The sequence below is a fragment of the Lichenostomus cassidix genome, chromosome 13, assembly GCF_008360975.1.
Source record: "Lichenostomus cassidix isolate B80296 chromosome 13, HeHo_3.0, whole genome shotgun sequence".
Taxonomy (NCBI): Eukaryota; Metazoa; Chordata; class Aves; order Passeriformes; family Meliphagidae; genus Lichenostomus; species Lichenostomus cassidix.
The window spans coordinates 2425241-2437439 of NC_139494.1; the positions used below are offsets into that span (position 1 = coordinate 2425241).

A 12199-nucleotide genomic window follows, 5' to 3' on the forward strand; every position below is an offset into this window, starting at 1 on the left:
CCTCCTGCCGCTGCCCTGTCTCCCTTCCAGCCGCTCTCGCCAGACAGCGCAGGGGCCGCCGCAGCACAGACACGCCGCTCTGGCCGCCTCGGACGCCGCTGCTGGTGCTGCTGCTGTCGTTGCCGCTGCCGCTGTGGCCGGCGCCGGGCGAGCGAGCAGCCTGCGGGGGCAGGACGCGGCTGCGGCGGCTTTGGGCGGCGGCGGCTCCAGCGCCGCTCGGCGGCGGCCAACAGCGGCACCCGGAGGCGCCGCGACGCCACTGCAGCCGCCGGATGGCCGCGCTCAAGGGGGCTCGGCTTTGTGTTCTCTCCTCGCGAACAGCGAGCAAACTCCTCCTAGCAAACAGCGAGCGCAGAAGAACAGGCTCGGTGCGAAACAAGAGGCGTTATTAAGTGAGATGGGCTGGTGGGTATTTTTTAGGTCACCTCCTTGAGTCCCATTGAATAGTCAGACGCAAGAATTCGGGGCAGAGAACAAGGCAAGAAACTCAGCTGCTCTTAATAAAATAACAGTACAACCATAAGAGCAAGAAACGATACTATAGAGAGGATTGACTTCGGGAGCCTTTTAGCTCTACATCAAGTATCTTGAATTTCGCTTTCTATTTACGGGACTGATTAACCTGAGAAAGAGATCAGCCTAAAGCAATGTTTAGAGCAATATGCTAAGATTCAATAACACTTATTACTTTTTCTCTGATTTATGAAAGTTCCTTCTTTTGCATCTCCATACTTGAATACCTGACAAAGGGGAAAGTGCAAAGCCATCTTTTGACCCATTCATGGAACAAAATAAAGGATGTTTCGGACTGCAATTATATACCGTTCCCTCCGAGCAACATGGTTCATTCTTCCTGGATGACTGTCAATGACTTTCAGAAAAGGGAAAGTAGGATCAGAGGGAAACATAGCACAGGCCTTCACACCAGACATAAAATCTAACCACTTCCGGAAGAAAACCAATTTGGCACACCTATTTCCCTGATTCAACGCCTGTCTCTCAGCTTACTCGCAATGCATTATAAGTCGTTAGACACACCCACTTCGGGATGGGTATTTAGATAACACTCCTGAAAGCACAAGAATGTATAAATTCGTGTTTCCGACTCTGTCAGATGTAGTAGGTACACAGCAAAGGAAAGCGTATTGAAACAAGTACGTGGGTGTCACAGTCAAGCCACACACTCCTGCCACAGTCAGTTCTTTGGACCATGAAAAAATGAAAAACCTTGGAATCACAGGTGAGGGCCTCAGGTAACTACTAAGACAAATAGAAATTTATGCATTTCCTTTTATCCGTTTCAAACCATACCACACGAAACTCCTACTCTGGCCTTGTCTCTGGATAGTCAGATTTCCCTCTGTCATCACAAAACATGAAAGCAAACTTTGAAGAAAGGCACTATTAAAATTTGCTCTCTCAACTTCTCAGATCACGAGGAATACAACACGAATGCATGCACAGCGATTTTTCTGCTCACTGCAATAAATTCAACAACTGTGAAACGCTGTAAAAGCTGTAAGACATCGGCAGCTCAATGCAGTCAAAGTAGCACTCAAAGGTAACATCAATCTTTGTCCAGCACATGGGTTCTTTGGAGGGTGGGACTCTCCTATGCTGAAAGCAAAATTTCCATCTATGCGCAAGAGTTACCATTCACAGAAAATATCATGAAACAGAAAATCTAACTGGTGAACACACCAGTCGAAAAAACAAGGCACTTTTACAAAATTTTGTGGTCATGAACAAACACATGAATCAAGAAAACACATGCCTTGTCTCCAGCACTAACTTCTCACAAACAAATCTCCTCTCTATCCATTCACAGCTAGCAGAAATATCATAGATATTCAAAATTGTCAGGGACACTCCAGCAAAAGAAAATGTTCTCACACAGCTTCCCGCTGCAGTGGATAATAGCTGACTTCTCAACCTGAGTACCTGAGAAGCATGAGAATTTCTTCCTGTAACAGTTTAAGTAAACATTTCTAGTAAAACGAGCAAGACAAGAAGTGTACATCTGCAGAAAGTAGGGAATCAACATATACTCTTTAAGATGAAGGCACTGAGTTAGGCACTGAGTTCAGGTACTAAGGAGGTGATGAATACAGAGTTGGCTCCACCCAAAATTCCCTGAATGGCACTTGCCAGAAGTACCGAACAAAACCATTCGTTAAAAAAACCACAACAACCTGCAAACACACAAGAGGGAGCTCCAGGGCTCTCCACACAGCTGGAGTAAGATCTCTGAGGGCAAACTGATCAGGGAAGAAGAAAATCACATTGCACGATGGTAGGGCTGGACACTGAACAAGAAAACGAGCAAACAATGTCCCTCCTGTTTCAACAGACCTCCGCTCACAACCCACAGTATTCTTGTCCCCGGGCCTGCAGTACGTGCAAGGTGTCCTCTGACCCCAATATTTTGCAACAACCTGTTAAAAAACCCCAAAAAACAAAAAAAAAAACTGTTGTCCTGCCAAAATGTCTTTAATATTCACCACCATCAGGCCATGTACATTTGTCAGGAAGGAAAATTGCATTTCTCTCCAAGGTTCAATAGCCTGACATTTCAGATTATACCAACAGTAGTAGGTACACGAGAAGGGTATCTAGATCGTAAAACACCCACACAGCACTCACACAGGAACTCACAGCAAAGCCCACTGCCACAGTCCTTCGGTGTATATTATTGTACAGTAAAAAAGGAAAACGCAAAAAACCACGACTGTGGGCTTCATGTAACACCTAAGACAAATTAAATTTCTTCACCGCCTTTACATCTTTTGGAGTTTCCAAATAAAACCACAGCAAACTTTTCATCTGGCCTGTCCCTGCATAGAGAGAATTTTCTACCCTGCACAAATATTATGCAACACTAAAGACACCTTTCCAGTCAGACACCACTGAAAGAGAAGCTGCACACAAAACTTTTAGCTACCTGAGATTGATCACAGCACCAATGTCCAAAAGAAATGTGTGCTACTAACAAAAATAAAATACTCTCGAGTGCATAAGCGATATGCAGCTCTGGTCAGGATCCAGTCATCATAATAACTGATCAAGGAAACCATCATTGTACTTCAGAACATTGTTATCGTTGAAGGTCATGATTCTCTAAATCTAAAGTTTAAAACTATGCTACAAATGGCGGCACTAACAGTGGTTTCAAAACAACTGCAACCTTTTCATGTACACGTGCTGTCGGGAAAAAAACCAGACATTCCAAAGAATGTAAATTCTACCTGAATTTAAGGCAACACATGCACTGTGATCACGTAAAGATAAGAAAAATTACACTTCTCAGAGGAAAAGAAACGAGAAACAAAATGCAGCTTCTTAAAAACACAAAGAACAAACCGTAAGCCAAGACCAACCTCACCTCTCCTTCCGCGCCCAACAGTTTTAAGGCTGAGCACCTCCCCGCAGAAAGGAGTAACATCCCACAGCGTGCTGATGAACGGAGCCTTGCCTTGCTTCTCTGCAAAACTTCCCTACGCAAGACACAGACCAGGGGAAGAAAGGAGAAGAGAGAAGCAGAAGGAAGCGTCGCACACAAAATTTAGACGCAGAAACTCACCGAGGTAGGGGTGGGATCCGCGGCGAGGGCGCCAGCAGGATCCTCGTCCCCGAGCAGCGGCGCGGGCTCGTCGGGAGGCGGCCGGGCAGGGACCGGCAGGGTGTCGCAGCTGCTGGCGCCCGAGAAGCGCAGTTGGCTCTTGCGCGAGTCGGCCGTGAGCGACACCTCGTGCGAGTAGGACTGCAAGAAGGCGCGCACGCCGTCGATGCCCACGAAGTGCGAGACCGGCACGCCGCGCAAGGCGCCGCTGCTGGCAGCCAGCACCTGCTGGCGACGCCAACGCCGCAGGCGCAGCGCCAGCAGCAGCAGCAGGAAGGCCAGGAAGAGGCACGAGACGGCGGCCACGGCCAGCACGAGCCAGCGCGTCAGGCTGCCGGCCGGCTCGCCCGGCGCCGCCGCCTCGGCCGCGCTGCCCAGCTCGGCCAGCAGCTCGGCCACGCTCTCGGCCAGCACCACGGTGAGCGTGGCCGTGGCCGACAGCGCCGGCCGCCCGTGGTCCTTCACCACCACCACCAGGCTCTGGCGCGCCGCGTCGCGGGCCAGCGGGAAGCGCGCCGTGCGCACCTCGCCGCTGTGCAGCCCCACGCGGAACAGCCCCGGCTCCGTCGCCTTGGCCAGCTCGTACGACAGCCACGCGTTCTGACCCGCGTCCGCGTCCACCGCCACCACCTTGGCCACCAGCGCGCCGGGCTCCGACGAGCGCGGCGCCAGCTCCACGCCCGACCACGCCGCGCCCGACACCGACCCCGCCCGCGCCGGCGGAGGCGGCGGCGGGTACAGCACCTGCGGCGCGTTGTCGTTCTCGTCCACGATCAGCAGCCGCACCGACACGTTGCTGCTCAGCGCCGGCGCGCCGCCGTCCTCCGCACGCACCCACAGCTCCAGCTCGCGCACCTCCTCGTAGTCGAACGAGCGCAGCGCGTACAGCGCGCCCGTCTCCGCCTGCACCGACACGTACGACGACAGCGGCGCGCCCCGCACCTGCCCCTCCCACAGCCGGTAGCGCACGCGCGCGTTCTGTCCCCAGTCCGCGTCCGTCGCCAGCACCGTCAGCACCAGCGCGCCCGCCGCGTTGTTCTCCGCCACACGCGCGCTGTAGCTCTCCTGCGCGAACACCGGCGCGTTGTCGTTCACGTCCAGCACCCGCAGCGACAGCACGGCGCTGCTCTGCAGCGGTGGCGACCCGCCGTCGGCCGCCCGCACCGTCACGTTGTACTCCGACACCTGCTCTCGGTCCAGCTCTCTCGCTGTCACCACGCTGTAGTAGTTGCCGTGCGAGCTCTGCAACCGGAACGGGAGGCCCCCGTCGAGCGAGCAGCGCACCTCGCCATTCGTCCCCGAGTCCCGATCATGGACGTGAAGCAAGGCTATCACCGTCCCGGGAGGGGCGTCCTCAGAAATCTCATTTAATGCTGACCGCACCGAAATTTCGGGTGCATTATCGTTTATGTCCGTCACGATGATCGCGACTTTTGTCGTGTCGAATAGGCCACCGCCGTCCCGTGCCTGTACCTCCAGTTCGTAGGAGTCTCCTTCCTCGAAGTCCAGGGTCCTCAACAGTGTGATCTCTCCATTCTCAGAGTCCAGATGGAAGATATTCGAGGCTTTCTCTGTGATTTTCTTTAGCGAATATTTCAAATGCCCGTAGAGACCCTCGTCGGCATCTGTGGCCGTGACGGTGACGAGGACAGAGCCCACAGGCACGTCCTCGGGCACACGCACCTTGTACTCCGACTGGCTGAACACGGGCGTATTGTCGTTCGCATCCACCACCGTCACGCGAATCCGAGCCGTGCCCGTCAGCGCCGGATCGCCGCCGTCACTCGCCCTCAGCACCAGCTCGTAAAACGCCGCCTCCTCCCGGTCCAGCGCCTTGGCCAGCACCAGCTCGGGACGCTGATCGCCACCGGGGCCTGACTGCACGGCCAGCGAGAAGTGCTCGTCGCCACTCAGCTCGTAGCTCTGCAAGGAATTCCGTCCCGAATCTGCATCGTGAGCCTCGGCCAGGGGAAATCGCGACCCCGGGGCTGTCGTCTCACTCATTCTCTCTTCCAGCTCACTTTCCTTGAAACTGGGTGTGTTGTCATTAATGTCCATGATTTCTATTTCTATTTCATAAAACTTCATTTCTCCCTCCACTATCAGCTCACAGCGCAGCACGCATTGCTGCACACTCTCGCACAGCTGCTCTCTGTCGATCCTCTCCGCCGTCACTAAATGTCCCGTCTTCTCATGCAGAGCAAAATACTGCGTCCTACCTTCAGAGACAACGCGGACACCGCGACCGCTGAGCTCCGGCAGCTGCAGCCCCAGGTCTTTGGCCACATCACCCACGAACGAGCCCTTGGGCATCTCCTCGGGCACCGAGTAGCGCAGCTGCCCCCACGCCGCCTCCCACGCCGCCAGCAGGACGGCCCAGAGCAGAGCTCGCTGCCGCCGGCCCCAGCGCTTCCCCGCCGCGCACATCTCCGCCGCGGCACCTCTCCACCGCTGTTCCGCTCAGGCTCGCACTCGTCGCTCCCGGCTGCTGTCCCCGACCATTCCGTGTGGTTGCAGCACGGTTCCGCACCGCGGCTACACTCGCAGGTCGCGCACTGCGGAGCCAGACAGGCAGCGAGAAAGTGATCGAGCCTGTCCGCAGCGGGCGGGGCTGACTGAAGCGCTCCGATCTTCCTCTCGGTCAACAGCGGCGCCCGCAGCCTCCTCCCGGCACTGCAGGCACCGAGAGCCGCCGAGCGCTACCCGCTCTGCATTGCCCACGGGCTTTTCGAGGGAAGGGCAATGTCGTCACTGACTGAAACGTTGTGTCTAGTCCAGCGGGAGTAAAACTATCATTTCTGCAGCCGCCTCCCAGCTAAGCATGGGATCGAACACAGCTGAACTTCCATTAGAGAGATACACGTATGTTCGCTTGGGAGTACAGCAGAGAGTACCCATTAACCAACGGTTAATGACTCAGCAGCCATCAAAATCTCAGTATTTCGCCTCGGGAAATATAGATCAGGAAGGAGGAAACACCCAGTCCATTTTCCTTAGCCCATAATGCAAAATTAGCGCATCTTATATATTTTATGGAGTGAGGATCCACCTGGAACTTTGCCAAGTCCTAGCATTTCAGACAACCCTAGCTTTGTAGACAAAATTTTCCAAGTGAACGCGAACGTACGACAAACCAATAAAAGAGCTACAGTAAACATTAAAGATTTTGGAAAACACCGGTTGAACGGCAAAATCCTCCCCTACATGTGTGACAACTGATAAGGCCGAAAGTGACACCGACCATTTGTTCAAGGAAAACAGGCATTTATACACCTACCGTCCCTTGAGAGATGTAAGGGAACACGGAAGAGGGGAGGACCGTTCATTATGAAGGAATAAACTGCCACTTCTACGTTCAGTGATGGACATGCACGTTCCATTTAGAGGGCAACACCAAACAAACGACAAATAAAGAGGTTTTCTTCCAGAGCTGATACTCAGGACCAGATCGAGAAAGAGAGGTCAGAAAGTAGAAATCTGAAATATCGAACGTCAATAAACGTCGTTCTACACACTAAAAATTTGCCTTCAACATTAGTAAATCTCAGCGATTCAGACAAGTTTCGAAAATGGGACCTCATCATGAGATGATAGGAAAGCACCCGACTCTGCCTGCCTACGTGAAAAAGGGAGAAAAGAAAAACATAAATCACCGAATCACCAATCCTGTAAGATTTTAGTCAGCACAACAGGAAAGGTTAGAGCCAATTCACAGAGCCTTGTTTAATCAACAGCTCATAAGACAAAAAGTGCCCGTTAGAAAACTAGCTACTAAGAAACACGCTTTAGAATTCTTACAGGGCTTCGTTTAAACACAGACGAGAATGAGACATCAAAAGAGAAACGAAGCCAAAGAACAGACCGCCGCACGCTCATAGGAAGGAAAGGTTCGGAGAAAAAAAGCATGTGGACTTACAAACCTGAGGTACATCAGATTCGGAGGAAGGCTCTCCCAAAACGGCGGTGCCACTCGAGCTCGGCTTCTCGCAGCAATCCCCGCCCAGAAGCTCCTCCGCCGACAGGATGGGCACCGGCGGCGGCGGCGGCCAAGCGGCCTCGGGCACGGCGCGCGCCGGCGCCGCCACGCACAGGTTGTAGGAGTAGGGCAAGGTGCCCTCGCAGAAGTCGGCCGGGAAGGCGGCGCCGGCCACCGAGAAGCGCTGCGCGCCCAGGCAGCGCAGCACGGCGGGCGGCCCGGCCCGGCGCAGCCGCGCCAGCACGGCCAGCGCCACGCTGAGCAGGAAGAGCGCCGACAGCAGCGCCAGCGCCAGCACCAGGTAGAACTGCAGCTCGGCCGCCGGCGCCTCGGCGCCCGCCGCCCGCTCGCTCAGCTCCGGCAGCGCCTCCTGCAAGCTCTCGGCCAGCACCACGTGCAGCGTGGCCGTGGCCGACAGCGCCGGCTGCCCGTGGTCCTTCACCACGGCCACCACGCGCTGCTTGGCCGCGTCCCTCTCGGACACGGCGCGCGCCGTGCGCACCTCGCCGCTGTGCAGCCCCACGCGGAACAGCGCCGGCTCCGACGCCTGCACCAGCTCGTACGACAGCCACGCGTTGCGCCCCGCGTCCGCGTCCACCGCCACCACCTTCGCCACCAGGTACCCGGCCTCGGCAGAACGCGGAACCACCTCGAATGGCGTCGGGGCCGCTCCCGGAGCCTCTCCCGGGCCCGGCGGCGCCGGCCAGAGCACCCGCGGCGCGTTGTCGTTGCGGTCGAGCACGAAGACGCGCACCGTGGCCGTGGAGCTGCGCGCCGGCGCGCCGCCGTCCTGCGCCCGCACGGCCACCAAGAACTCGCGGCACTGCTCGTAGTCGAACGAGCGCTGCGCGTACAGCGCGCCGCTCCGCGCCTCCACCGACACGAGCGGCGCCGCGCCCGCCGCGCCCGCGCTGCCGCCCGCCAGCCAGTAGCTCACGCGCCCGTTGGCGCCCGCGTCCGCGTCCCGCGCCTGCACGCGCAGCACCAGCGCGCCCGCCGCGTTGTTCTCCCACACGTAGGCGCTGTACGCCTCCTCCTCGAACACCGGCGCGTTGTCGTTCACGTCCGACACCTCCAGCACCAGCTCCGTGCGGCTCGACAGCGCCGGCCTGCCCCGGTCCCGCGCCACCACCGTCACGCGCTGCTCGGACGCCTGCTCGCGGTCCAGCGCGCTCGCCGTCACCACCTTGTACGAGCCGCCCGACGACGCCACGATCGACAGCGGCGCCTCTCCCGACAGCTCACAAGACACCTGACCGTTCTCGCCAGAGTCTGGGTCCTGCACATTCAGCAGGGCCACCACTGTGCCGATCGGCGCGTCCTCGGGCACAGGGCTCGAGAGGGACAGAATCGTGATCTCGGGGGCGTTGTCGTTCTCGTCCGTGACGTCTATCTGTACCTTGCAGTGTGATACCAACCCCCCGCCGTCCCTCGTTTCTAGGCCGAAGATATATTTACGCTTCTGCTCGAAATCGAGGGGACCCAAAGTCCTGACCTCCCCGCTCTCGCTGTCGACAGCGAACAACGCGCTGACTGCCTCTGGGACGTTGCCGAAGGAGTAGGAGACTCGCCCATTGGTGCCCGCGTCCGCATCCGTCGCCCGTACCCGCAGCACAAGAGACCCTGCTGGCAGATTCTCCGGTACTCGCGCTTCGTAGACGCTTTTGCTGAACACGGGTGGGTTGTCGTTGGCGTCTGTCACGTTGATCCGAATCTGGACAGTCCCTGACCTCATGGGGTCCCCACCATCCACTGCCGTAAGAACCAGCTCAAAGGAGCTCTGCTTCTCTCGGTCCAATGCTTTCTCCAGCACTAATTCCGGCTGCTTGCTTCCATCAGGGCTCTCCTTTAAGGCCAGAGAGAATGATGGGTTGCTAGTTAGCTGATAAGTGAGCAGCGAGTTGCTGCCCACGTCCGCGTCTCGGGCCATCTCCAGGGGAAAACGAGCACCGGGAAGCGTCCATTCACCGATCTCGACATCCAAAACAGCCTTCCTGAAGGCCGGGGAGTTGTCATTCACATCCTCGATGGACACCTCGACGTGGAAAACATTCAGTGGGTTGTGAACCAGCGCCTCGAAATTAACGGAGCAGGACGCCGACTCGCCGCACATCTCCTCCCGGTCCAGCCTCTCGTTCACGTACAAGTTTCCGTTTTCCTCATTCACCGTGAAGTATTTCAGCTGCTTCTTGCCGGCAGACGCCACCCGCAGCTTGCGCGCCGGCAGCTCGTCGGCGCTGAGCCCCAGGTCCCGCGCCAGCGGCCCCACGAGCGAGCCTCTGCCCAGCTCCTCGGCGATGGAGTAGCGGACCCGCTCCGCCGCCGCCCCGCAGCACACGCACAGCAGCAGCACCGCGCACAGCAGCGCTCGCCCGCCGCCCGGCCCGCGCCTCTGCCGCCGCCTCACCGCCATTCTCTTTGCACAGAGCTCGCCGCGTTCTCTCCTCCTGCCGCTGCCCTGTCTCCCTTCCAGCCGCTCTCGCCAGACAGCGCAGGGGCCGCCGCAGCACAGACACGCCGCTCTGGCCGCCTCTCGCCGCTGCTGCTGCTGTCGGTGCCGCTGCCGCTGTGGCCGGCGCCGGGCGAGCGAGCAGCCTGCGGGGACAGGACGCGGCTGCGGCGGCTTTGGGCGGCGGCGGCTCCAGCGCCGCTCGGCGGCGGCCAACAGCGGCACCCGGAGGCGCCGCGACGCCACTGCAGCCGCCGGATGGCCGCGCTCAAGGGGGCTCGGCTTTGGGAGGGGCTCTGCGGCTGCAGCGGCTAGGGGGTTTCTCCCGGACTGAAACAGCGAGCGCAGAAGCTCTTGGTTGGTTTGACTTCAAAGGCATTATTAACTGAGATGCGCTGTTTCTTGCTTTCAGCTCATTGAGTCCCATTGAATAGTCTCTAAGTAAGTATTCGTTGCAAACCAGTAAGTGAAGAGACTCAGCTGGTTTAATAAAATCATTGTGCCATGATCGGAGCAAGAAACGATGTTCTAGAAAGGGATGACTTAAAGAGTCCTTTAGCTCTATGTCAGCTATCTTGAATTTTGCTTCCCTTACCTGGGCCAGATTATCCTGGAAAGAGTTCACTCGAAAGGAATGTTTAGAGCTTTTTGCTACGATTTATTAACATTTCTTACTTTTTGTCTTTTTCATAAAAGTTCCAACTTTTTCGTCTCCATACGTGAGAACTTGACATTCAGAAAGTGCAAAGCCATTTATGAGCCTTTCATAGGACCAGATGAAAGATCTTTCACATTGGGATTTTATAAATACCATTCTATACTATCAACATGTGGTTCATTATTGCTGGATGACTGTCATTTACTTTCAGCAAAGGGAATCCAAGATAAAAGGGAAAATACAGCAGAGGACTTCACACCAGGCATGAAATCTTACCACTGCCTCCCCCCCCAAAAAACCAAAATTTGGCACACCTATTTCTCTGGTTGAACGCCTGTCTCTCAGCTTACTCGCACTGCATTATAAATCGTTAGACACACCCAGCTTGGGCTTGGTATTTAAATTCATGTTTCCGACTCTGTCAGATGTAGTAGGTACACAGCAAAGGAAAGCCTATTGAAACAAGTACACGGAGGTCACAGACAAGCCACACACCCCAGCTACAATCAATTCTTTGGACCATGAAAAAATGAAAAACCTTGGAATCACAGGTTCAGTTCTTTGGACCATGAAAAAATGAAAAACCTTGGACGCACAGATGAGTGCCTCATCTAACTGCTAAGAAAAATAGAAATTTACACATTTATTTTATCCATTTCAAACCATACCAGAGTAAATGCCTACTCTGGCCCTTTCTCTGGATAGTCAGATTACTCTCTGTCATCACAAAACTTGAAAGCAATATTGAAGAAAAGCACTATTAAAAGCTGCTCTCACAACTTCTCAGATTCCAAGGATCACAAAACAAATGCATGCACAACGATTTTGCTGCTCATCGCAATAATTCCATCAATTGTAAAATGTGGTAAAGGCTATAAGACATCGCCAGCTCAGCTCCTGATGCAGTCATCAAAGTACCACTCAAAGGTATCAATCTTTGTCCAGCACATGGGTTCTTTGGAGGGTGGGACTCTCCTCCTCTGAAAGCAAAGTTTATCTATGCCCAAGAACTACCATTCACAGAAAACATCGTGAAAAAGAAAATCAAACTGTTGAACACACAGCCTGGCCCTTGGAGTCTAAATGATGAAATATCAAAAAATTAAGGCACCTGTAGAAAAATTCATGAAGGTCGTGATTAAACACTGGGAATCAACAAAATAGATGCCTTGTCTCCAACATTAACTTCTCGAAAAAAAGTCTCTCCACAAACACCTCCCAGCTCACAGAATTATCACAGATATTCAAAATTGCCAGAGAGACTCCACCTAAAGAAAATGTCCTCACACAGCTTCCCACTACAGTGGATAATAGCTGACTTCTCAACCTGTGTACCCGATAAACATGAGAATTTCTTCCTGTAACAGTTTAAGAAAACATTTATATTAAAACGAGCAAGATAAGAAGTTTACAGCTGCATGAAGGAAAGGACCAAAAAATACCCTCGAAGATGACAGCACTAAGTTAGGCACAGAGTTCAGGTACTAAGGAGGTGAT

The 12199-nt window shown here is 54.8% G+C and overlaps 1 protein-coding gene across 18 annotated transcripts in view; it reads right to left on the reverse strand.

Annotated features, from left to right (window-relative positions):
• LOC146431052 (protocadherin gamma-C3-like) overlaps positions 1-12199 on the reverse strand; it is a 216829-nt gene that overhangs the window by 52349 nt on the left and 152281 nt on the right. Inside the window, exon 1 of one of the 18 annotated variants that reach the window (XM_085073280.1) lies at positions 3581-6061. The exons of the other annotated variants lie outside the window; for them this stretch is intronic. Coding sequence (XP_084929406.1) covers positions 3581-6046 — 2466 coding nt within the window. The 5' untranslated portion in view covers positions 6047-6061. Of the gene's footprint in view, positions 1-3580; positions 6062-12199 lie in introns of those variants that run through there. 18 annotated transcript variants of the gene reach the window in all.